The sequence below is a fragment of the Cetorhinus maximus genome, chromosome 24 (assembly GCF_964194155.1).
Source record: "Cetorhinus maximus chromosome 24, sCetMax3.hap1.1, whole genome shotgun sequence".
NCBI lineage: Eukaryota > Metazoa > Chordata > Chondrichthyes > Lamniformes > Cetorhinidae > Cetorhinus > Cetorhinus maximus.
The window spans coordinates 40,094,880-40,117,922 of NC_135902.1; the positions used below are offsets into that span (position 1 = coordinate 40,094,880).

Below are 23,043 nucleotides of genomic sequence, written 5' to 3' on the forward strand. Positions count from 1 at the left end.
GGAAATCCTTTAAGAATGTCTAAAATAATCAAAGTGGCATTACATAAATTGTTTATTTTATCTTCTTGTTTCTCGAGGTAATCAATTTTTTTTAATTTTAAGAATGGCACCAATATGATGGCGTCATGAATTTCCCACAATCCTGGGGTTTTATGCATGCAGTGAAAAGCTTCACGCAATTTCGAATGAGCGCCGAAGAAAAGATTTTGCAGTCAAAGCGTATAGGAGGGAGAATTATGCTGGAGACCATCTTCAGTCTTCTTGGATCCCTGAATATTGAAAGATTTGAGCAATTTAAGAAGCAACTGAGGCATTTTCAGCAATGCAACAGGGTACCTATTGAATATGGAGGATATCCAGGAGCACAGCAAGTCTGTTTTGCTGAAGAACAGGTAAACATTTTTGCCACACTTATTATGAATAAAGTATTACTATTTGGTTTTAGTTTGGTCAAATCCATCTCTATTGCCCATGCTTAGAGTATGGGTGGAACCATCCGCTCCAGTTGGTGGCGGGTGTGCTTGGCGGTGTGAGCGGACAGTATGGCGGGCAGAACAAAAGTCTGTTTCACGTTGTCATGAAACCAGTTTGCGATTGTCTCCTCCACCCATCGATGGCGGGCTGCCGGCAGGAACTTAATTTTAATGCCTTTGCATCTCATCATTGTGCCTGTCCGCTGGAATCATTCCCTGACATCGAATTAACCTCCCACGTCAGCGTGGCTTCAGAACGGTGTGATTCACAACTGCCTTTAAAAGACGTGCATCTGGCGAGCTGAACTTTGAGGGGAACTCAGAGGTGAGTGCACGCAACCTTGCGCAGCACTCGTGCGGGTCGCCCGTAGGACTTCAAGGGAGAGATGCCATGCATTCAGGCAGGGGCACAGGCAAGCCCCTTTCTCCTGACAGTGTGGTGCCAGGACAAGGGCCCGGGGGGAACAAGGCAGCACAGACTGATGGAAGTGCACAAGCACATGCCGGGAGAGTTGTTGGTGGGGTCGGTGCAGGAAAGCGGCCATGCGTTAGGAAAAGCTTGTCTAAAGTAAGCATTCTTCCACAGCTGAAACCCTTCAGGCGCAGCTTGGAGCCTCTAAAGCTCTTCTGCCCACTTAAGCAATGCAAAAGCATGAAAGTGCCACCAAATGCTCCAGAACTTTTCTCCCCTTTGGCGCAGGCTGCAAATTAATGTGCATTTTAGCGGGCTGCAGAACAATTGGACGACTGGGCAAGTTGTACAAACTCCTTGCGAAAGCCGACCATGGAGCTGTCACTGGTGGAGGTGCTCACAGCCCCTGGCAATGTCCTTATTCAGGTTTGGACCAGTCTACCCCATGGTTCAAGCTAACAACGCAGCCTTGCAGTGCAGGTTAAGAGAATGCCTGTGCCTGAGCTGAGAGCACAGCGTGCAGTCCGGTGGGCAAAGCTGCTGCCAATCGGTCAGATGGAGTGAGGCAGAGATGGGTGGGGATTCGGGCAGCCATGCAGCGCACTAAACTCTGGCCATCCAAGTGGTGGCCAGCACTCTCCGCGATGCGTGAAGGGGCCTTGGGACACAGCTGGAGCCGGACATCTAACCATGAGAGGTCCCTAGGAGACCTTTGCTAACCCATTCGTCTCTTTGGTCCTGCAGGAGGAGTACATCAGGATCGTGGAACCTGGTGACCTAGATGTATGCCTCATGGCTTACAAGGAGCGGAGATGAAGGGCAAAGGGAGGAGCATCACCCTCAAGATGAGGGGGTGGTGGGGCCTCCTGCACACACTGCTAAAGACCCACAGTGAGCCGTCGCTCATAGGCGCCTTGCTAGACCCAAGGTCTATAGATGGCATTTGTCATTCCTGCAGATGATCAAGAACTTCCGTTGGTGAAGACTTCACATCTCTAGGGAGCTGGTCGGTCACATATGCCGCCTGCTGCAGGATTTGGCGCCACGGGGACTTGGAGTGCATTCACTGCCAGTGACCGTGAAAGTGACTGCGGCACTCAATTTCTATACCTGTGGCTCCTTCCAGGGCTCCACAGGTGACCTGTGCGGGATCTCACAAGCCTCCGCCCACATGTGCATCCAGCAGGTCATGGATGCCATCTTCGCGAAGGCACAGAACTTTGTGCATTTCGCCCACGATCAGGAAAGCCAGGAAGCAAGAGCACTGGGATTTGCACAGATCTCTGGTTTTCCACAGGTGCAGGGTGCCATGGACTGCGCTCACGTGGCGCTTAGATCTCCGTAGCAACAAGTGATCCAGTATGTAAACCACAAGGGCTTCCACTCGTTGGATGTTCAGCTGGTCTGCGTCCACAGAAAATGTGTTCTGCAGGTCTGCGCACGATTCCCAAGGAATGTCCATGACTCCTACATCCTCAGCAGGTCTCAGGTCCCTGACATCTTCCAGGGTCCACAGTGGCTGCAGGGTTGACTCCTCGGGGACAAGGGCTACCCACAGAGGACGTGGATGATGGCGCCTGTGTGGCGGCCTCAGACTGTGTCAGAGAGACAGTACAATGAGGCTCACGCTGAAACTTGCACTTTGGTGAAGCAAATGATTGGCATTTTGAAAATGAGGTTCTGCTGCCTCGACCGGCCTGGTAGATCACTGCAGTGCAGTCCACCGAGGGTGTCACACATCATCATCACTTGCTGCATCCTACACAGCCTAGCACTGCAACAGCGGGGATGGCCTGCCTGAGGAGGAGATGGAGGAGCTGCACGCCTCCTCCAATGAGGAGGATGTCGAAGGGGATGAGGGTGGTGAGGGCCTCGAAGGCAAGGATGCCGGTGATGAGGCCATTGCATTGGCCAGACGAGGCAGGCACGCTTGGGAGGCCCTAATAGCCGCTAGATTCGTGGAGGATGATGATGAGATGCAGTGAGGACAGACCTGCCATCCTCACATTGCATCTGTGAACATCTGACACCTGCCTGGCGATGGCAACGCACAGACTGTCAGTGATTAGGCTCCTGTCATGGGAACTCAGCGGACACCCATAGCCCCTACATTCCAGGAGGACGATGACGACAAGCAGTGAGGACACTCCATTGATCTTTGCATTGCTTCTGTGAACGTTTGACCCCTGTCTGGCTGAGGGCAGCTTGCTTGTGCTCTGAGAACAGGGTCATATCATGGAGTCGCAGCTGTGAAACTTGAACTGTTGCTGATCCTTTGGTTTCCTGCATCACCTGCACCCTTCAGGACCACACTGTCACCGGTCACTGATGCTGTAGAGATGGGGGGGCCACCTGCACCTCAAAGGTGCTGAGAGTTCACAAAGAGAATGACGGAACTCTATGCCTGCCTAGGACATTCTGGCAGCAATAAGAAGCCCCATCAAGGTGCAGACATGACTGATGTGTCCAGTGACTGTGAAGGTGCACCTTCACTTTGCTCGGAGGGTTAGACACTGCACAGGTAAGAGGCCCTGGAGTGAGAAACTTGCCTTTATCTGGCGCAGGAATCAAGCTTTCCCTTCAGAATGACCTGAATACTGTTCATCATAACAAGGAGCCATAGACAAGGTCACATTGTACATTGTGGGGAGTTTATTTACAGTAGTGGCCATGGTGTCCAAGCGCTTAACACCCATGCTCACATGGTGCAACTACTTCTTCTTAAACTCCTAACCCTACCGCTACATCGTGGTGCTCCCCCGCGTCCACAGCAGAAGTGGAGGCAGCCTACTGACTGCCCCACCCTGTCTGTGATGACCCTGGTGGGCGTCCTCTGGAGGGCTGGGACCTGGAGGGCTCCAGCCTGCTTTGGATCTCCTGCTGAGGGGCAGGTGCACCCTTCTCGGTCTTTGCAGCTGGAGCTGATGAGGTCACATGAAGAGGGGATTTGGATCGGCTGGACATTCTCGCAGTCACCTGGGTGAATAGCCCCGGGGTGTCGAGCTGCGGGTCCTGCGCCCTATGGGTGCCGGACGGCTCCTGGCTGATTCCCTGAGGAGAAGGGGAAGCTGGAGTGAGATCGAGCTGCCCCACACCCCTCCCGCACTGACACTGTTGGAGGCCAACTGTGGCATCAGCAATGAAGCTCAGACCGCGCAGCAGTGCAAGACAGATGTCCTGAACCAAGGTCTCCATGGAGGCCACCATCCTGCCAATGTTGATCTCAGCGTAGGCATGCCAACACACTATCGCCTCAGACTGAAGGCGGACGGACTCCTCCATCGCCTCTTGCAATCTGAGGAATCCTCATGTTCTTGTGATTGTCGCTGCAGCTCCAACAACAGATCGAGTCCAGAGGGTCATCATCTGACTCGGACTCAGCAGATTCCTTGCCTCCAGCAGTCCTCCACATGCCAGCAACCTCAGATGTCCCAGCCTCCGCCTGCTGTGGAACAGATTGTGTGCTGTGCTCACCAGATTGTGATCCCAAGGCTGCTCTACATCTCGGTCCCACCGAGGTGTGTGTTGCTGTGTTGGTGGAGGGTGTGGGTGAGCGCCATGATGTGTCTTCGAGGGTGCTGTTCTCGGCCCTCCTCCGAGGCGGTGTCGAGGCTGGAGCTGGAGTCCAGGTTGCCTGAGGGCGATGTGGCAGATGTGTGCATGGCAGCTGTTTTATACACAGAATAGTGGACTCACAGTAAAATTGACTGAGGAATCACCTGGTGCATGATCCTTATGTGGATGCTTGGCGCCGACCTCCCCATTGCTGCAGGAATGGTCCATGTTCTCTCCAGTCAGCTCCAAAGCGTGACTCTCGAAGGGAGTAAGGACCTTGATGTCTGGCACTCCATCCCTGGCCTGGGAGCTCTCCCTTTTATTGTGCGTAATCTTGTCCTGAACAAATACAGATGGAGAGAGTTTGAGCAAGGCGCATGGCTGGCCAAATGAGAAGGATGCCATATGTGTGTGTGTGTGTGCTGAGTGCAGTCATGGATGGGATGAGGAGGCGATATCCAGAGGAGATGAGGCCAGATGGAGGTGTGAGGGTGTGTGCGGGAGAGTGAGTAGTGATGTCCCTTGAGCTGGCAGTGAGTGAGATACCAGTGAATATGTGATGGGCTAGTGAGTGTGTGCGAGTTTAGAGTAATGAGATGGTTGACTTACCCTGGCGGCACAGATTAGATCATTCATCCTCTTTCTGCACTGGATGGCCAACCTCTTGTGTGCAGCGTTGGTGCTGACCACTGCTGCCACTGCCTCCCAAGCCAGAGTGGTTAATCTGATGGGCCTTCTGCGCCCGGGGCGGGGTTGTAGGACATCCCGACGGGCCTCCATGGCATCCAAAAGGCATTCCAGGGATGCGTCTGAAAAACTAGGGACTGCAGCCTTCTTGCCTTTTGGGTCCATGTCTTTTGTGCAGCACTCCTGGGCTGGAAACATTGACAGGTGCGCAGGCGGCTGCAGTTTAAATATGGCGCCCGGCGTGAGGAAGCAACGGGGTGACAGAATGGCGGGCAATTCAGAGGCAACCGGCCAGTGAAACAGGGTGTATCCTGTGACTATAATTATTTAGTCACAGGATACACCCTGTTTCACTGGCCGGTGAGGCGGGAAGGGGATGATATGGCGTGAAAACCAACATCATTTCACCTGTCTGCTACCGCACTTAGTGCAATTCCAGGACGATTCCGCCCCAAGGCTGTAATGAGATCTTCTGTCAAGTGTTCCTGGTGAACCTCAAAGTAAGCTTTGGTCTGCAGGTTATTGATGACTAACTGCCACTTGATAGCACTGTTGACAGCTCCTTCCATCACCTTACCAATGGTTGAGAATAGACTGAAGATGGTTCCGAGTGCTTCAGCCTTATTTTTTGCGCTAACTGGCTGTGCTCGGCTATTGTTGAAGATGGGGATGTTCATGCCTCCTCCTCCCGCTTGTTACTTAATTATCCGGTACCGTTTGTGACTGGATGTGGAAGGATTGCAGAGCTTTACATTAATCCGCTGTTTGTATGCTTGCTTATCCCTGTCTTTAGCATGCTGCTTCTCGGACTAACATGCATTTAGTCCTTTCTAGCTGCATTAGCCTGACACCCCATTTTCAGGTACATCTGGTATTGCTACTGCATGCTCTCCTATTGCTCCTCATTGGGCCAGGGTTGTTCATCTAACTTCATGATGTTGGAACATTGAGGGAGATGCTGGGATATGAGGTTATATATTGTGGTGTAATATAATTCAGCTGCTGAAGGCACATAGCGCTTCATAGATGCCTAATTTTGAGCTGCTAGATCTGTTCTTAGCACAATGGTAATGCCACATGACACAATGAAGGATGTCTTCAGTGTGAGGATGGGACTTGGTCTCCACAACAATAGTGCAGTGATCACTTATACCAATACTGTCATGGATAGATATATCTGCAATTGGTAGTTTAATGAGGAAAAGATCAAGTATGTTATTACCCCTCTCCTCAAAAAACCAGCCCTTGACCCCATGTCCTTGCAAACTACTTCTCCATCTCCAACCTCCCTTTCCTCTCCTTGGATGTGCTGTTGCCTCCCAAAAATCCACACCCATCTTTCCCAAAATTCCACATTTGCTTCCCTCCAAGAGGTTTCTGCTCCTGCCACAGTACCAAAACGGCTATCATCAAACTCACAAATGTGAGTATGACTATGTGAAGCCCACACATTGCCTTTGTGACCTCGAGCCTGCCAAGAACTAGACTGCTGCCCTCATCCTTGGAGCATGCCAATTTTCTGCCTTTTGCTTGGTGCCCATAGCTCACTGGCAGCATGTTAATATAGTTCAGGCCTCATGCTGGCATAAGCGAGCAAGGGTGGCTTCTATTTTAATGCTAGTGATTTTGGAACAGTATAACATTGCATACAGATTTTCTTCCCTTTTTGATGCAAAAATGATTTTTTTTAACAGTGAGCTTGGTCAGATGCAGTCTGTGGAAGGAGTGGTCTTAATGGACCATTTGAATGGCAGCTTCTGTTGTTTTTCAGTCCGAATGATGTCTTGAAGAGTGAGCCAGCACCTGCCTTCTAATGTAAAACTTCCAAAAAAAAGGAAGTTGTCAGCCTGATTTGATGTTGGGTTCCTCAATACAGATTCTAATGCTTCATTTACAAGTGTCAGCTTTTTAAAAGCAAGTGTTTATTCAATATATATTTTCCAATTATTTATTTTTCTTTCTTATTGCAGGTCCAAGAATTGATAATTGAGCAGTTGAAGACATTTCTACGGCCTTACACTCAGTCAGAATCTCAAAAGGCAAAAAAGTCCGAAAAAACTGTGAAAAATCGATTTGTAGCTGGAATGGTGGCTTTTGTTATCCAGAACCATTGCTCTTTGAAGTTAGATACAAGTAACTTGGTAACTATCTGCCAAATGTTACAACTGCCTCAAGAACGTACAGAAGAGGTTCTCCAAGACCTGAACGAATTTGCAACCTTTTTCCAATCACCTCAATAGTAGGTTCAGTGCATTCTTTTACTTTTATAGACTGCTTTGTACTTAACTGTAACTTTTTTTCCCTGACTGTTATAACCTGCTGGGAGTTTGAAGCACCAGCCAGGAATTTATTTTCAATTGAATCTTTTTATATTACTGTTTTCTGCTATGTAGAGGACAACACAGAAAAGGTAACTAATCATTCCATGGGTTAAAATTTGCCTTCTTCCCTTCCCCATTGCAACGAATCAGGTAAGTTTGAGCGGGAGTTCAGTATTTCTGGCTGCTTTTTTGCCACGTGTTGTTTTGTGATTAATCTGGAATGGCAATATAGTTTCACTAAAGAGTTTGCAAGTTTTAAAGATAAGATATAATAAAGTATGCCCCATGTCCAGTTGTGTGTTCTAACAATTCTACGAGGCTTTATCTTCCTCCCCTTCCACATGATTCGCCTATCTGCTTTCAGATTTACATACTTATTCTTTGTTGCTAAATAACTCGAGACTATTTTGAACTTAGTAAAACAGTTGCAAAGGGGTAAGTGGACTGTTCTATTCAGAAAGTCAGTTGGAAAGGGTTAGAAGTGGAGCCAATCTTTACACAGTTTACATTTATTTAGAGTTACACATTACAAATGTGGATGTACATACATACAAAAATGGAACTAATTGCAGCACCTTCTTCTAGAGCAGGGAGACTATCACATAGTACAAAAGGCAATTTAGGATTTTGCACATGGACTAATTGACAGCAACTATACCCTCAACCATCTGGAGCGAATTCTTTGCATGGGTGGTTGTCAACTTGCAGTCTGGTTGATCAGCTAAAATTTTATGCAGTATTTCATCAATCACCACACAATTCCTTGCACAGGGTCTGTTGCTGAAAGGACTTTCAGCTGCGGTATTCGTGACCATGTGTTTCATGTTTTCGCATATCTCTGAACACCTCCATTATCAGGCAGAAACTTCACTGGTGTAGCAAGTCAGATCCCTATCCAATTGTCCATTATTTTAATACATTAGCCCTTTTGTCTTGACTACATTTTATTGTAGAAAGACTAAATCTGGTTGCCAGGTCCACAAAATATGAAATGAAAATATTTCTGTCATCGTCCCATACCTTTAGATCCATGGCAACTACCTTGTTAAAGTCACATGCCAGTGGAAGGCTTGCAATAGGAGGTTGGGATACCCTCCAATACTTAAGCTATCCATCGAAGTTCTCCGAGAGTATATTAGACCCAAGGTTGTGCCAGTGTTCAAATCCAAACATGTTGATAATGCTAAAGTGAGACACGGTCCCACAATTGATTTCACACTTTTTACTAACCTCCATTAGTTTCGTATACTCTTCATCTACCACACCAGCATCTTTTAGCAGAATTTTCAACCTTTGTCAAGTAAGGTGAGCAAATCATTTATGACAATTTGCATCTTTTCTCTCATTTTCTTAACAGCAGCTTCCATTAATACTTGTCTAACAATTTGATAAGAAACATCAGATTTTGTTAAAGGGATACAATAATGTCCTGATGGCTAAACTGTATATCCATTGACCTTCCAAAAACAATTGCCTTATCATGTTCCTTGTCAAGTTTCATTTGTGCCTTTTGCACACAAAGTTTACTCAACAAATTGGTATCTCACTAGAGACCACATCAGTTATTATAAAATGGCTTACTCCAGCTATATTACATGGAATTACAACTCTCTTTAGTGACCTCAATGTGTCACCACCAAACCTAAAGCAAGTACCACTTTTATGTTCCTTTACCTTGTGTTGATCCTTACTACCTAGTGAATCAAGGTAACGTTTTAATCAATTTGTTTTACATACTGTTAAAGTACAAGCACTATCTAGTACTGCACAGTAAACAAACCTGCAACTAATACATTCATCCCTTGACTAAAACTCCTTGTAACCAGTATAATTTGTTCAGATTCATCAATTGTTTGGATTCATCATTATCTCGTTCCTCTTCATCAGAATTCTTTGTGTCATGTGCCATTTCAAGGACCATGCCCCTCTGCTTTGGCCATTTAATTGCATAATAATGTTTTGAGTCATGGTTGAAGTACCTATTAATTGTTCCTTGAACCTTCATTCATCTGTTATTTTGATTCCAGTTCTGTCTTCTGCTGTAAAAGCCAGATCTGCTAAACATGCTTTCGTCCTCAATCTGCCTGTGTTTATCCCTTCCATTTCTTTGAAGACAGCAACCATTATCTGGAACATTTCTACATCTGGCAATCATTGAGCTCTCTATTCCATGTGTCACTGCAGGATGTCTCCTTTGTTCCACTAAGGTTGAAGGGATTTTTTTCAAGGCAGCAGACATCTAATCCAATAGGGTCCCCATCTACCGAACACTAGTTAGAACCAGGAGTCTGTCCACATGAGACACCTTAACACAATCCAGCAATTTGAATGTCAGTACTGCTTCAGGGATCTCCAAATTGTATTCCATCAATCTTTTATACAATCTCTCAAAGTCCATCATATATTCCTCCTTAGAATGGCCACTTGTTTCTCAAAATCTATCAATGTCTGACCGTGTCTCATAGGCATTTAACAGATCATCTCTCTTGTAAATTTAATCAAAGAACTCTAATAAAAGATCCAAATCTTCAATACTATCCAACTGACCGGCACCCAGCTCACAGAGCACTTTATTTCTGATTTTACTTCTGACAGAAAGTGACAATTCCAAGGCTCTATCTTGTTTGCTCTTTGGTAGGGATACATATCTGCGTCATTCCTCCACTGGTCATATGATTCAGACTCTAAGAACATGGTATCTCAACAATTTACATTCTTTTGGTCATATTTCACAATGGCTATTGGGTTGTGTTTTTCTGCCTGAAAAAAATTCTTCGCTTCTAACCTTCACTGTTAGGCAGTGATTCACTGTTACCATGTTCTATTCCAGAAAGCCAGTGGTGAAAGAACTGGGGCTAATCTTTACATACTTTTATATTCATTAACAGAGTTACACATTACAGGCATATATCTCCTAATCCAATAACCACAGTTTTAGTGTGTGTCTACTTTCATAGGGGCTCAACTGAATCCCAGTTAATGCCTACCATCTGCATTCAGTTAAACACAATGAATATATAAATAACAGGGATAAAAACAAAAAGCTAAAAGCTACTGCGGATGCTGGAAATCCAAAACAAAAACAGAATTACCTGGAAAAACTCAGCAGGTCTGGCAGCATCGGTGGAGAAGAAATCAGTTGGGCTCGAAACGTTAACTGATTTCTTCTCCACCGATGCTGCCAGACCTGCTGAGTTTTTCCAGGTAATTCTGTTTTTGTTTTGATATAAATAACAGGGCTGCTTGTGATGTATCTGTGTGGGTCTTGAAATAATGAGTTTGTTCAATTCTCGGCTGAAAAACAAAGTTCCTTTCCTTATCCGTGGTGAAAGCAGATGTCTATGCTGTGTGGTCTAAATTACTCCAAATAAGAGGTACTAAACAGAAAAATAGGTTTGGGGATACTTAATATATGTGTTCTTCATACAGATCATTAAGCTATGTGTGTAATGATAGAAATGCTTCATATTATAAAAGATATTTGTCTACATATAAATTTCTTATATTACAGCTACTGGCTAAGTTTAATTTGCAATTTATTTATACTAAGTTGCAGAGGATCGAGGCCTGCTTTCCTGAATTTGCATAAACCAATCAACATCCCTGCTCCAACATGCTCGAATATCTGAGCCACTGTCATTGTTTTGGTAAGATTAGGCTTGCAGTGCAGAAAAATAACATATCTTGGAGAGTGCAGCCATCTTTGCATACAATTAGCAGTCTTTGTGGGGAACAAGAGAAATTTGAGATGAAACTTGCTTCAGAGAATTATTATAGATTTTCCTGGCTCTTTGCCGATTTCTTGCCTCATTGATAAATTCTGATGGCTGTTGCTGTTTTTACTGTCCAACCGCCCTCCATAATTAGACATTTGGAAATTGGTGGGATGCCAGGCTCTCAAAGAAATTCTGTCAATTCTACCCATCCCCACCCCCAACATCCAATGGAGCGGCACCTTGCTGTTTCAAATCTCCACCGGCACCAGGGAGCTAGTACACTCCAGGAGTGCTGTGAATGCTGTGGGCACCTGCTCTGATGACCTAACCCTAAGATTAGAGATGGCATAAGGACCCGAGAAGAAGGGCAAGCCTGCCACAGCAGTTCTTCCCCCAGACATTTCTACATTTCTTTTACTATTTTCCCATTGTTGTGCAGTAGTGAGGGCTCAAGTTCAGAAGAAAGGACTGAACCGGAAGATAAATCTTTAATACGAAATGGGAACATAAGAGATAGAGCAGGAGATGACCATACAGTGCGTCGAGCCTGCTCCACTATTCAACACAGCAGGAGAAGACCATACCATGTGTCGAGTCTGCTCCACTATTCAATACAATCATGGCTGATCATTGGCTTCAACTTCACTTTCCTACCCACTGCACATACCCCTTGATTCTCTGAGAGACCAAAAATCAATCTATTCCAGCCTTAAATATATTCAACCTCTGGGGTAGTGAATCCCAAAGATTTATAACCCTTTGAATGAAGAAATTTCTCCTCATCTCAGAGGCGAATGATCAACCCCTTACCCTGAGACTGTGCACTCTGTGTCCCAGATGCTCCAGCCAGAGAAAAAAATCGGTGTCTGCCCTGTCATCCCCTTCAGAATCTTAAAATAGTGAGAAGAGGTATAAAACTGTTACATAGCTCATCCTTTTATTTGCTTTTACAGGCAGTGATTATTTTTGGCCCTTCAGATAATGTTGGGCCATGTAACATGTGTGTATTGCTAACATAGTGAATTTTATTAGGCCCAATTAAATCATATTTTCTGTAGAACTGATTGCTCCTTCAGTGGGTTTGGCATGGTGTTAACACGGTAATTGTGTTTCTTTCCAGCGTATGTAAAGGACTGATTAATTACTGCATTCATCATGGAGTCTCGGAGTTGGTGCTTGTTGTACCACTTTTTCACTGGTGTATGGGACAGCATCAACCAGAACGTTCAGTGAGCAGTGAAGCCAGTTCCAGTAGATCAGAACCACTCGAGGGGGTTTCCTATGAAACGTTTTGCTACAGAATAAGAAATCAACCTGAAAAAAGAAGGTGACATTTGAAATTTATTTTAACTACTTTCTTGTAAACGTTGATGCAAAGTCTTCATGGAATACAGTTCAGGATTGTTTAGCTTGTAATTCATCTCGTTAAACACTGACAAATTGGTCATGCAGGATACCACACAAACCCCATACATCACATGAATAAGCTGTCCTGTCAATACCATGTCAGTGCACAGGTTGGATCCACCGGTTTTTTCCATGTTCTATCAGATTAGGATCATGAGCTTTTTTACAATAACAAGAGCTTGTATGTATATAGCGCCTTTAATATAGTAAGACGTCCCAAGGCACTTCACAAGAGGGTGATAGACTCGTAGACGTCTACAGCACAGAAGGAGGCCATTCAGCCCATCATGTCTGTGCCGGTCAACAAAGATCTGACTACACTAATCCCATTTTCCAGCGCTTGGCCCATAGCACTGGAGGCTATGGCAACGCAAGTGAATATCTAAATACTTCTTAAATGTTACAAGAGTTTCTGACTCAACCACCCTTTCAGGCAGTGAGCTCCAGACTCCCACCACCCTCTGGGTGAAAAGATTTCTCCTCAACTCCCCTCTTAGCCTCTATCTCTTACCTTAAATCTATGTCCCCTGGTTATTGACCCCTCTACTAATGGAAAAAGTGCCTTCCTATCTGCCCTCTCTATGCCCCTCATAATCTTATACACCTCTGTCAGGTCCCCTCTCAACCTTCGTTGCTCCAAGGAAACAGCTCCAGCCTATCCAATCTTTCCTCATAGCTCAGACCCTCCAGCCCAGGCAGCATCCTGGTAAATCTCCTCTGCACCTTCTCCAGTGCAATCACATCCTTCCTATAATGTGGTGACCAGAACTGCACGCAATACTCCAGTTGCAGCCTAACCAGCATTTTATATATTTCTAGCATAACCTCCCTGCTTTTGTGTTCTATGCTCGGCTAATAAAGACAAGTGTCCCATGTGCCTTCTTAACCACCTTATCTACCTGCCCTGCTACCTTCAGGGATCTATGGATATGCACACCAAGGTCCCTCTGATCTCCAGTACTTTCCAGGGTCCTACCACTCATAGTGGTATTCCCTTGCCTTGTTAACCCTCCCCAATTAGCTCACACTTTTCCAGGTTGAATTCCATTTGCCACTGCTCTTCCCACCTGACCAGTCCATTGATATCCTCCTACAGTTTACAGCTATCCTCCTCACTATTTACCACCCTACCAATTCTTGTGTCATCCGCAAACATCTTGATCATACCATCGACATTTAAATCCAAGTCATTTATGTACACCACAAACAGCAAGGGCCCCAGCATCGAGCCCCATGGAACTCCACTAGAAACAGGCTTCCAGGCACAGAAACATCCCTCTACTATCACTCTCTGCTTTCAGCCTCTCAGCCAATTTTGGATCCCGCTTTGCCTTGGATCCCATGGGCTCTTACTTTCTTGATCAGTTTGCCATGAGGGACCTTATCAAAAGCCTTGCTAAAGCCCATGTATACCACATCAAATGCATTACCCTCATCAACACTCCTGGTTACCTCCTCAAAAAATTCAATCAAATTTGTCAAACATGACCCCTTAACAAACCCATGCTGACTATCCCTAAAGCATCACACAAAGCCACATGAGGAGATATTAGAACAGGCTTGGTCAAAAAGGTAGGTCTTAAGGAACATTTTAAAATAGGAGAGAAAGGTAGAGAGGCAGAGGGATTTAGAGAGGGGAGTCCAGAGCTTAGGGCATGACAGCTAAAGCCAGCCACCAGTGGTACAGCGATTAAATCAGGGACGTGCAAGAGTCCTGAAATGGAGCAGCAAAGAGATCGCAGAGGATTGTGGAGCTTAAGCAGATTGCAGAGATAGGGAGGGGTGAGGACATTGAGGGATTTGAAAACAAGGATGAGAATTTTAAAATGTGGCCATTGCCGGACTGGGAGCCAGGTCAGTGATCGCAGAACGAATAAGAGTTGGTGTGTGTCAGGATATAGGCGGCAGAGTTTTCGATAAGCTCAAGTTAATGGAGAGTGCAAGGTGGGAGAGGACTGGAATAGTCGAGCTTGGAGGAAACAAATGCATGAATGAGGTGGGGGGTAGTGGCAGGTGATGTTGTGGAGGTGGAATTAGGTAGTGATGAGTGATGGAGAGGATATAAGGTTGAAAGCTCACAGCTAACCAATAAATTAAATTGAATTTTTTTTACACCTACAAATAGATACGACAGATGCGTCTAGTGTTTTAGTCAGTATTCCACCAGTTAGGGTTCAATTTCATGGCTTGCCTGTAGGGTTGCCAACTGTGTTTAAATGTATTCCTGGAGGTTTTATCACATGATTTCCCCCCCCAAAAAGGGAATGACTCAAGCCATTAATCAGCCAACACATCCATCCTTGTGGCACACTGACTTGCCACTTCAATTGGAAAGCAAAAGGACTCATCACAGAAATGGATGATGCTTGACTGTCAGCCAAACACCCTTTTTCCCCCATTGGCAATATTCTTATATGTGGTAAAGGGAAATGTTCAAAGGAAATGGCCAAAAAAAAAAAAACTTTTTTAATGCCCCAATGATTTTTCTCCAGTGTTGCACACAGCATTGTCATGGAGATTGATCTTCAATTCATGGAGACTCCAGGCCAATCCTGGAGGGTTGGCAACCCTAGTTGCCTGGAGCTGCAGGGGGCAGGGAGCTGCAATGTAATTTATCCACTTCAGTTCTTTCTGGCACTCAGTTTTGTTGCACAATTATTGATTCATTGATTAGAAAGTGGAGTGAATTTCATTGCTAAGAACGTACCATTTACAGATTATCATCATACTTTATGTCACAGATGGTGATGGTGCCAGTGAGGGAGTCCATGGCCTGAATTTTACCCTTGGTGGGCGGGCGCGATAGGCTGGCCCGCGGCTGATTGGGAAATGGGCCGCCACCCAAGATTGGCCCCCAGCCGCGATTTTGTGCTGGCTGGCCAATTAAGGCCCGCCCAGTGTGAAACGTGTCTTCCCATTGGTCGGGAAGGGCTGGGTGGGATTGGGAGCCTGTCGGCTGCCGGGCCCAATGGTAACCCAGTGGCCGGCTTAAGAACGACACAGGCAGCTCCTTGAAGGCTGCCAGGAGGAGAACATATTTGCAGCGTTCTGAACACTGAAGCTATGGCCTCAAGTGCGGCTGGAGCCTGGAGACGCCAGGCGCGAGGGCAGGTCGGGTGGGCACTCGGCCCCCAGTTTTTGGACAAGTGCCTCGCGGTCCTCCTGGAGGAGGTGGCTGCCAGGAGGGGCAACCTCGCCCCCAGCGATGGAAGGAGGAGACCACCGCACCGAACAAAAAGAGCTTCGGAGGAGGTGGCAGCACAGGTCACCAGCCACAACGTTGTGTGGCGCACATTATTGCAGTTAGGCAAAAGGGCTAACGACATGCTGCGCTCAGGAAGGGTGAGTACCGTGTTGGCATGGATCAGTGTGTTGAAGTGTTAAGGCCTGGCTGTTCCCTCGTGGAGCTCAGGGGTGTTAGAGTCTGAGTGCCAACTGTCAATGATGATGGAGCTGGTGAAGTGGGTGAGCCCTGGCTGCTTGGACTGAGTGCCTTGCGGCTCGAGGGCCACAACTCGTATGTGCCCTGCAAGGTAGCCCTCAAGTGGGGTTGGCCAGGCTGCAGTGGCGCTGCAGGTAGAGAGTGGACAAATCCATGCTCTCCTGTCCTTTCAGGAGAAGACAACCCATAACAGCATTGAAAAGCCGTGGACAGGCAGAAGTCCCCCCAGCCTCCTAATCCTATCCAGGTTCGAGTAGGTTACCTTGGAGCTGGAGAGGCGCCAAGCACCTCAGTTAACCGACTGCGGAGAGGTTGGGGTGTCAGACGAAGGTAAAAGTTCAGTGCACAGAGGTGAGCGTTTCGGATGGTGCAAACATTCTTGTGTAGTCTCATCATTGAGTCATACCTAGCACAAAGGAAGATGGTTGTGGTTGTTGGAGGTCAATCATCTCAGCTCCAGGACATCACTGCAGGAGTTCCTCAGGGTAGTGTCCTCAGCCCAATGATCTTCAGCTGCTTCATCAATGACCTTCCTTCCATCATAAGGTCAGAAGTGGGGTTTCTGGTGATGATTGCACAATGTTCAGCACCATTCGCAACTCCTCAGATACTGAAGCAGTCCATGTCCAATTGCAGCAAGACCTGGACAATATCCAGCCTTGGGCTGACAAATGGCAAGTAACATTCGTGCCACACAAGTGCCAGGCAATGACCATCTCCAACAAGAGAGAATCTAAATATCGCCGTTTGACATTCAATCGCATTACCAAAACTGAATCCCCCACTATCAACATCCTGGGGGTTACCATTGACCAGAAACTGAACTGGACTAGCCATATAAATACTGTAGCTACAAGAGCAGGTCAGAGGCTAGGAATCCTGCAGTGAATAACTCACATCCTGACTTCCCAAAGTCTGTCCACCATCTACAAGGCACAAGTCAGAAATGTGATGGAATACTCTCCACTTGCCTGGTTGGGTGCAGCTCCCACAACACTCAAGAAGCTTGACACCATCCAGGACAAAGCAGCCTGCTTTATTGGCACCACATCCACAAACATTCACTCCCTTCACTGACGCACAGTAGCAGCAGTGTGTACCATCTACAAGATGCGCTACAGGAATTCACCAAGGCTTCTTCGACAGCCCCTTCCAAACCCACGACCTCTACCATCTAGAAGGACAAGGGCAGCAGATAGATGCGAACACCAACTGGAAGTTCCCCTCCGTGTCACTCACCATCCTGACTTGGAAATATATCACCGAACCTTAACTGTTGCTGGGTTAAAATCCTGGAACTCCCTAACAGCACTGTGAGTGTACCTACACCACATGGACTGCAGCAGTTCAAGAAGGCAGCTCACTACCACCTTCTCAAGGGCAACTAGGGATGGGCAATAAATGCTGGCCCAGCCAGCGAAGCCCACACCCTCTGAATGAATTAAAAAAAGCCTCAAAACTGGATTCGTCATTGATCATTGAAAGAAGACAGCACCATGATGCAGATCTCCATTGCCTCACCAGGTGCCTGGCATGCACAGTGACAGTGTGACGACTTTAACTAATGACATGTTGTTGTTCTCCCTTATGTTTGCCACCACGCACCCAATCATAGGACCCCGAAAAGCTACTCCTGATACCAGAGGACCGCCAGTCTTCACATGCATCTGTGTCACACCTGCTCTCTGAACCAGGCACCAGTGCAGATACCAGCACCTCTGTGGGCACTAGGCCCTTGGCTAGAATGTCGGAGCACAGTGGTGAGGGCGCTTCACACTTGCTCAAGGAGCAGGCAGAGGCAGAGAGTGCTCAGGGTGCCGGCAGTCGGAGGACTGCTGGAAACCAGGACGATGCTCAGTCGAAGGCAGATGATGAGCCTCTGGAATCGTCCATTAGCTGACAGATGCTGGACGCCCAACGGGATGTCCGGGAGGATCTGGCGGAGATCCATGTGTGCCATGGCCTCTGTTGTGGAGGAATCCATGCAGAGCATAAGCACTGCTTTGACCCTCATGGTCGAGTGCACTGCCTCCTCCATTGAGAGAGTGGCGACTCTCATGGAGAGGCAACTCTAGGAGCAGAACCAGGGGGTTCCTGGGGTTGTGCTTGGACCTGCAAGCCCTCACACAGGCACTGACCTCAGGTGATCAGTGCCAGTGTGGGAGATGGATGAGGCATCCAGTATCCCAGCCAGGTGCTCGTCCATCAGTGGTGAGCAGGGAGGTCCAGAGCGACCTCACGTTGGACTAAGGGCAGCTTGTCATCTCTGCGGGCTCCTCTCAGGGTGCTGTGGATAACGGCAGCAGCTCTTCCACCCCTCTGCCAGTGACCATGGCATCTGATGAGGCTGCGATGAGTAGGGAGGTGCCAACCGTGGCACAGGCTGCTACCTACCAGGCGGGGCCAGCACAGGCTCCACTGGCAAGAGGACGACCACCAAGGCCATCAAGATACCAGAGTCAGCAGGCTGCCTCCAATGCCACTGCCAGCGAGGGCGGGGCACCAAGACATAGCACTCGCAAACGTAAGTTTAAGGCACCATGAGCAAAAGAGGGGCTGGTCACGAGTGACCGTCTGTTGTGTAATGTTTTGTTTACGTTTACTGGTCTGGGAATGAAGACCAGAGAAGGTTATGTTAATTTTTTTGGAATGTCAAAATGAGATAAATTTTGTTTTTGTCGTAATGGTCTGAGTAGGTTTCATCTTTTTATATTTTTGGTGCAAAGTACGCCAGTATGTAATGCTGGACATGAGTGGCACTAAACGTTATTGTACATGCACTGAGTGGACTTTGGGTTCAAATGAAAGGGTCATTTCAAACATCCAGGATGGAGGCGGCAGCCCTGGCATGAGGTGGAATCAGATCTTCGGCAGCCTAGCATAAGGATCAAGGCATCCCTGCCTCCCTGAAGGATCCAGAGATCTGCTTCCACACCCTCAGTGTTCTCCTCACCATGCTCCTCTTCTGACTCACTATTGGATTCACCCTCTGTGACTTGTGGAGCTGTGTCAAGATCCTCTTCCTTCAGCGGGTACCACCTTGCCAGTGCCAGGTTCTGGAGAGCGGAGCAAGCAGCCACTATCAGTGCCACCCACTCTGGGGGGAATTGTAGTGCTCCCCCTGAATGGCCCAGGCACTGGAAGCACACCCTCAGAAGACCTATAGCCCTCACTATCGCCGCCCTTGTGGAGGCATGACTCCTGTTGTACTGCTACTCTGCCTCAGTTCTTGGGTGGTGGAGAGGCGTCATAGACCACCTTTTCAACAGATAGCCCTTGTCATCCAGCAGCCATCCATCCAGTTGGGCTGGAGCACTGAATACCCTCGGCACCTGCGTGTGTTTGAGGATATAAGCGTCATGGGAGCTGCCAGGGTACCGTGCAAAGACTTGCAGAACCTGCATCCTGTGGTCATCGAGTGGAATCCCTTCCTGTTGACGAAGGCACCCGGCTGACCCGCTGGCGCCTTGATGGCCACATGTGTGTAGTCGATTGCACCCTGGATGCGGGGGAAGCCAGCAATCGCTGCAAAGCCTCAGGTTCACTCAGCCTGGCTGCACGGCGTAAAATTCTGCGCCATGATACGGTCACACATTGATTCTGGCTGGAGCAGGCTTCATGGGCATTTTCTGGCTCTGGGTTTCCCTCTGCCCTTCCCCAGTTTAGACATACTTGGAAATGGGGGTCTTTGACTGATTAATGAAAAATTCTGCAGGACAATGGAGCGTTTGCATCCAAATTCCCAACATATACCTGCATTGCGCAAAGCTCTGTGCATTCCAATAATCCATTCCCTAGCCCCGTTATTGACTGTGCATCTGGAAGATGGTGTGAAAAAGAAGCTTAATTGCACCAAAGCTATATCCAACTATTGCTGTTTAATAACTGCAACTGACTTGTAGATATCCCATGGTGTTGCTCACAGAGAATTGGGATATGTGGCTTTGAATGGGTAGATTCAGCGACACTCCCCATTCACCTTGGGAAAAATCTGCTGGCAGTGCTCAGCACATTGTGATTGCTGAAGTGATGGCAGTGCTGTGGTCTAATTGATCAGAGGGATTCCAAAACCATGACTTAGGAACACACGAGTAGCCCCTTGAGCCTGTTTTGTCATTCAGTTAGACCATGGTTGATCTATATCTTAACTCCATCTAACTGTCTTGGTCACATATACCCTCACCTAACAAAAATCTTATCAATCTCGCTTTTGAAATTTTTGATTGACCTGCGCCGCCTTGTTGGAGGGTTGGGGGTGGGGGCTGGGGGCTGCTGTGGAAATTCCAGATTTCCATTGCCCTTTCCGTGAAGAAGTTCTTCCTGACATCACCCCTAGCTCCATTGTTAAGGTTATGCTCCATTGTTCTCGATGCTCCCACTATGGGAATTAGTTTCTCTATATAATCTATCTATTCCTTTGATCATCTTAATCACCTGAATTAGATCACCCTTAATCTTTTGTACTTTATAAAGTGCATGCCTAGACTTTGCAGCACAAATGCGTACATTCATAAGACTTATAATAATTTAGGTGGGTAAAAGATTAACTCAAACGTGTAAAATTAGTAACCCCACAGTTGTTTTCTTAGTAATGTAACAATTTTTGTTATGTGTACTTATTTTTTGTTGTTGTAGAAAATTATTGGAACTGATATTTCAAATGAAACCTCTGGTTAAGACGGACCCTACACTGGTCTTTACCTGGTTTTCACTGGTTACGTCTGAGGATATTCCCGAATACGCGAAGGAAATGGGAATGAGCCTGAATCATGTTGTACAAGAGCTAATGTGCAGATTAAAATGGTTGAAAGAGAAAATGGAAAATGCTAATTTTAAACTGTTGGACAAGGATATTCAGGTTTGTCTTAAGTGTTTTGCGTTGGAAGATTTTAGAATTTCTAGGTGTTCTTCACAAACTATAAGCTTGTCCCTAAGATCAATAGTGAAGCAAAATAATATATAATACTGCCTCCTTAATAATTTACATTGGGGAGGCTGTCCAAATGTGAGTCCATTACTCTGTCAGATCTAGAAAATTAATTTTATTTCCATTGATTTTTAGCAGATAATTGTAGACAAAATGGCTGCAAAATTCATTTGCATAGCGGCCGTTTCTTCAGCATTACAGGTGCCATTCTTGTTACAAAATGGTGTTTACGCCGTGTGTGCACATATCTGGTCTTGGCTGTACTGGTCACAAGTTTGGATAGGGTGTTAGCAGGACACGGAAGGGCATGCAGAAGAATGCATAGTAGGCAGATCATGATGTCAACATGTTGATGCTGATTTAACAGTAGAGGAGCCACTTTGGAGCTCAACACTCCAGCTAACCCCCTGTCTTAACCTCGCACAGCATGCCAGAGGGAAACAGGTGGAGCGAGCACATGGCTTTGTGGGGATTGCAGGTTTCCCCATGGTGCCATTGATTGCAGATATCTTGCTTTGCGGATGCCACGTGTGATCTCTGAGATGTATCTCAAGCAGAAGGGTTGCCTCAATGTCCAGCTGATGTGTTCCCATTCCCACTGTGTCATGCAAGTGAATACCTGCTATCCTGGTAGAAGTAGCTTGGGGGAAGAAGCTAGAGGAGATTGGGAGAAACTGTTTCTTCTAGCTGGGGAGCCTAGGACTAGGGGACATCATCTGAAAATTAGTGCCAGACCTTTCGGAAAGGATCACAGAGGTTTTCTGCAAATGGCGATTAATGCTAGATGAATTATAAATGTTAAAACTGAGATTGGTAGATTTTCGTTCACCAAATGTATTAAGAGATATGGGGCAAAGGTGGGTACATGGAGTTAGGTGACAGATCAGTCATGATCTCATTGAATTGTGTAACAGGTTTTAGGGGCTAATTGGCCTCCTTCTGTTCCTATGTTCCTAAGTTATGAGGCTTTCGTTTTGCAGCAGTCTGCTGTACCAACTGCACTTGAATCACCATAACAAACCAGGGGCTGGCTACTGGGTGATGAGGGCTATCCGCTGAACATATGGCTCATGAATCTGGTGTGCAACATACGCACACATGGGCAGCATGGATGTAACAATAAACCTGCTGCCACATGAAATGTGATCGAGCAGAGAAGGGAGGGGGCTTCAAACACTGCTTTCACTGCCTGAATCATTCTGCTGGAGGTCTGCAGCATTTAGCAGAGCGCAAGTCAGGATTCAACGTGATCCGCTGCAAAATGCATGACCTTGTCTTCATGAAGGCATAGCCCTTGACACCTGGAATACGGCGAGCAGCGGAGGAGGAAGGGAGGGGGGAGGCATCTGACACATCCCCTTGATTGACTCATCTGACCATGATACTAGTGAATCCTTCCCAATTCCCTATTCACCAACAGCCCCACACCTGACCATCCCTCTGTTACTGAACATCACAGTGTCCTCCTGGCCACAAGGCTAAAATAAACATTCCAGAGCAACTTTATAAATCAAACCATTCAACAATTCATACAAAAGTCGCTTGTGTGCATTCCCTTGGTGCCTGTCTTCTATGTGCCTTTACGTTGTCTTAGTGTTCCTACCCGGCCCACCCCAGCAGCTGCAACGTGACTGGCGGAAGGCTGCTGACTTGCAATGGGGGCCTTGCACTTGAGCAGTTCTAGCCTTAGAAATCACAACATCAGACTTCACCACCTCGACAGGGGCAGCTACAGGGGCAGGGTGAGCTGGCTGAGAGGCACAGCCAGGTGGAGTAGCAGTGGCAGAAGTTGAATGCTTTCATCCACGGAGAGGGCAACAGGTTTTTGCCCCATGGAGCCATTGCCACATCCTCCAGGAGCGGTGTCTCAGCAATCCTGAAGTCTGGACTGCTTTTAGACCCTGTGAGCCCTTTTGCACACTGGCACCTGCAGCCATGCTGACAGTAGTCTGACTTGTGTGGCACCAGGAGGGGCTTGCATGACTTTGGCCTGAGCTTCCACTGTAGTAGCCAGATGTTGAGTGGCTTCTGCTTGTGCTGCAGTGGAAGCTGAGGTATCGACCATCAGATGCTGCATCACAGGGTTGGGTACAGGAGTGCGCT

General features: G+C 47.0%; 1 protein-coding gene across 1 annotated transcript in view; it reads left to right on the forward strand.

The window, feature by feature from the left end:
• LOC144699829 (E3 ubiquitin-protein ligase rnf213-alpha-like) overlaps positions 1-23,043 on the forward strand; it is a 158,955-nt gene that overhangs the window by 27,049 nt on the left and 108,863 nt on the right. Inside the window, exons 12-15 of the mRNA XM_078571116.1 lie at positions 103-392; positions 7,098-7,366; positions 12,285-12,491; positions 20,649-20,871. Coding sequence (XP_078427242.1) covers positions 103-392; positions 7,098-7,366; positions 12,285-12,491; positions 20,649-20,871 — 989 coding nt within the window. The remainder of the gene's footprint in view (positions 1-102; positions 393-7,097; positions 7,367-12,284; positions 12,492-20,648; positions 20,872-23,043) is intronic.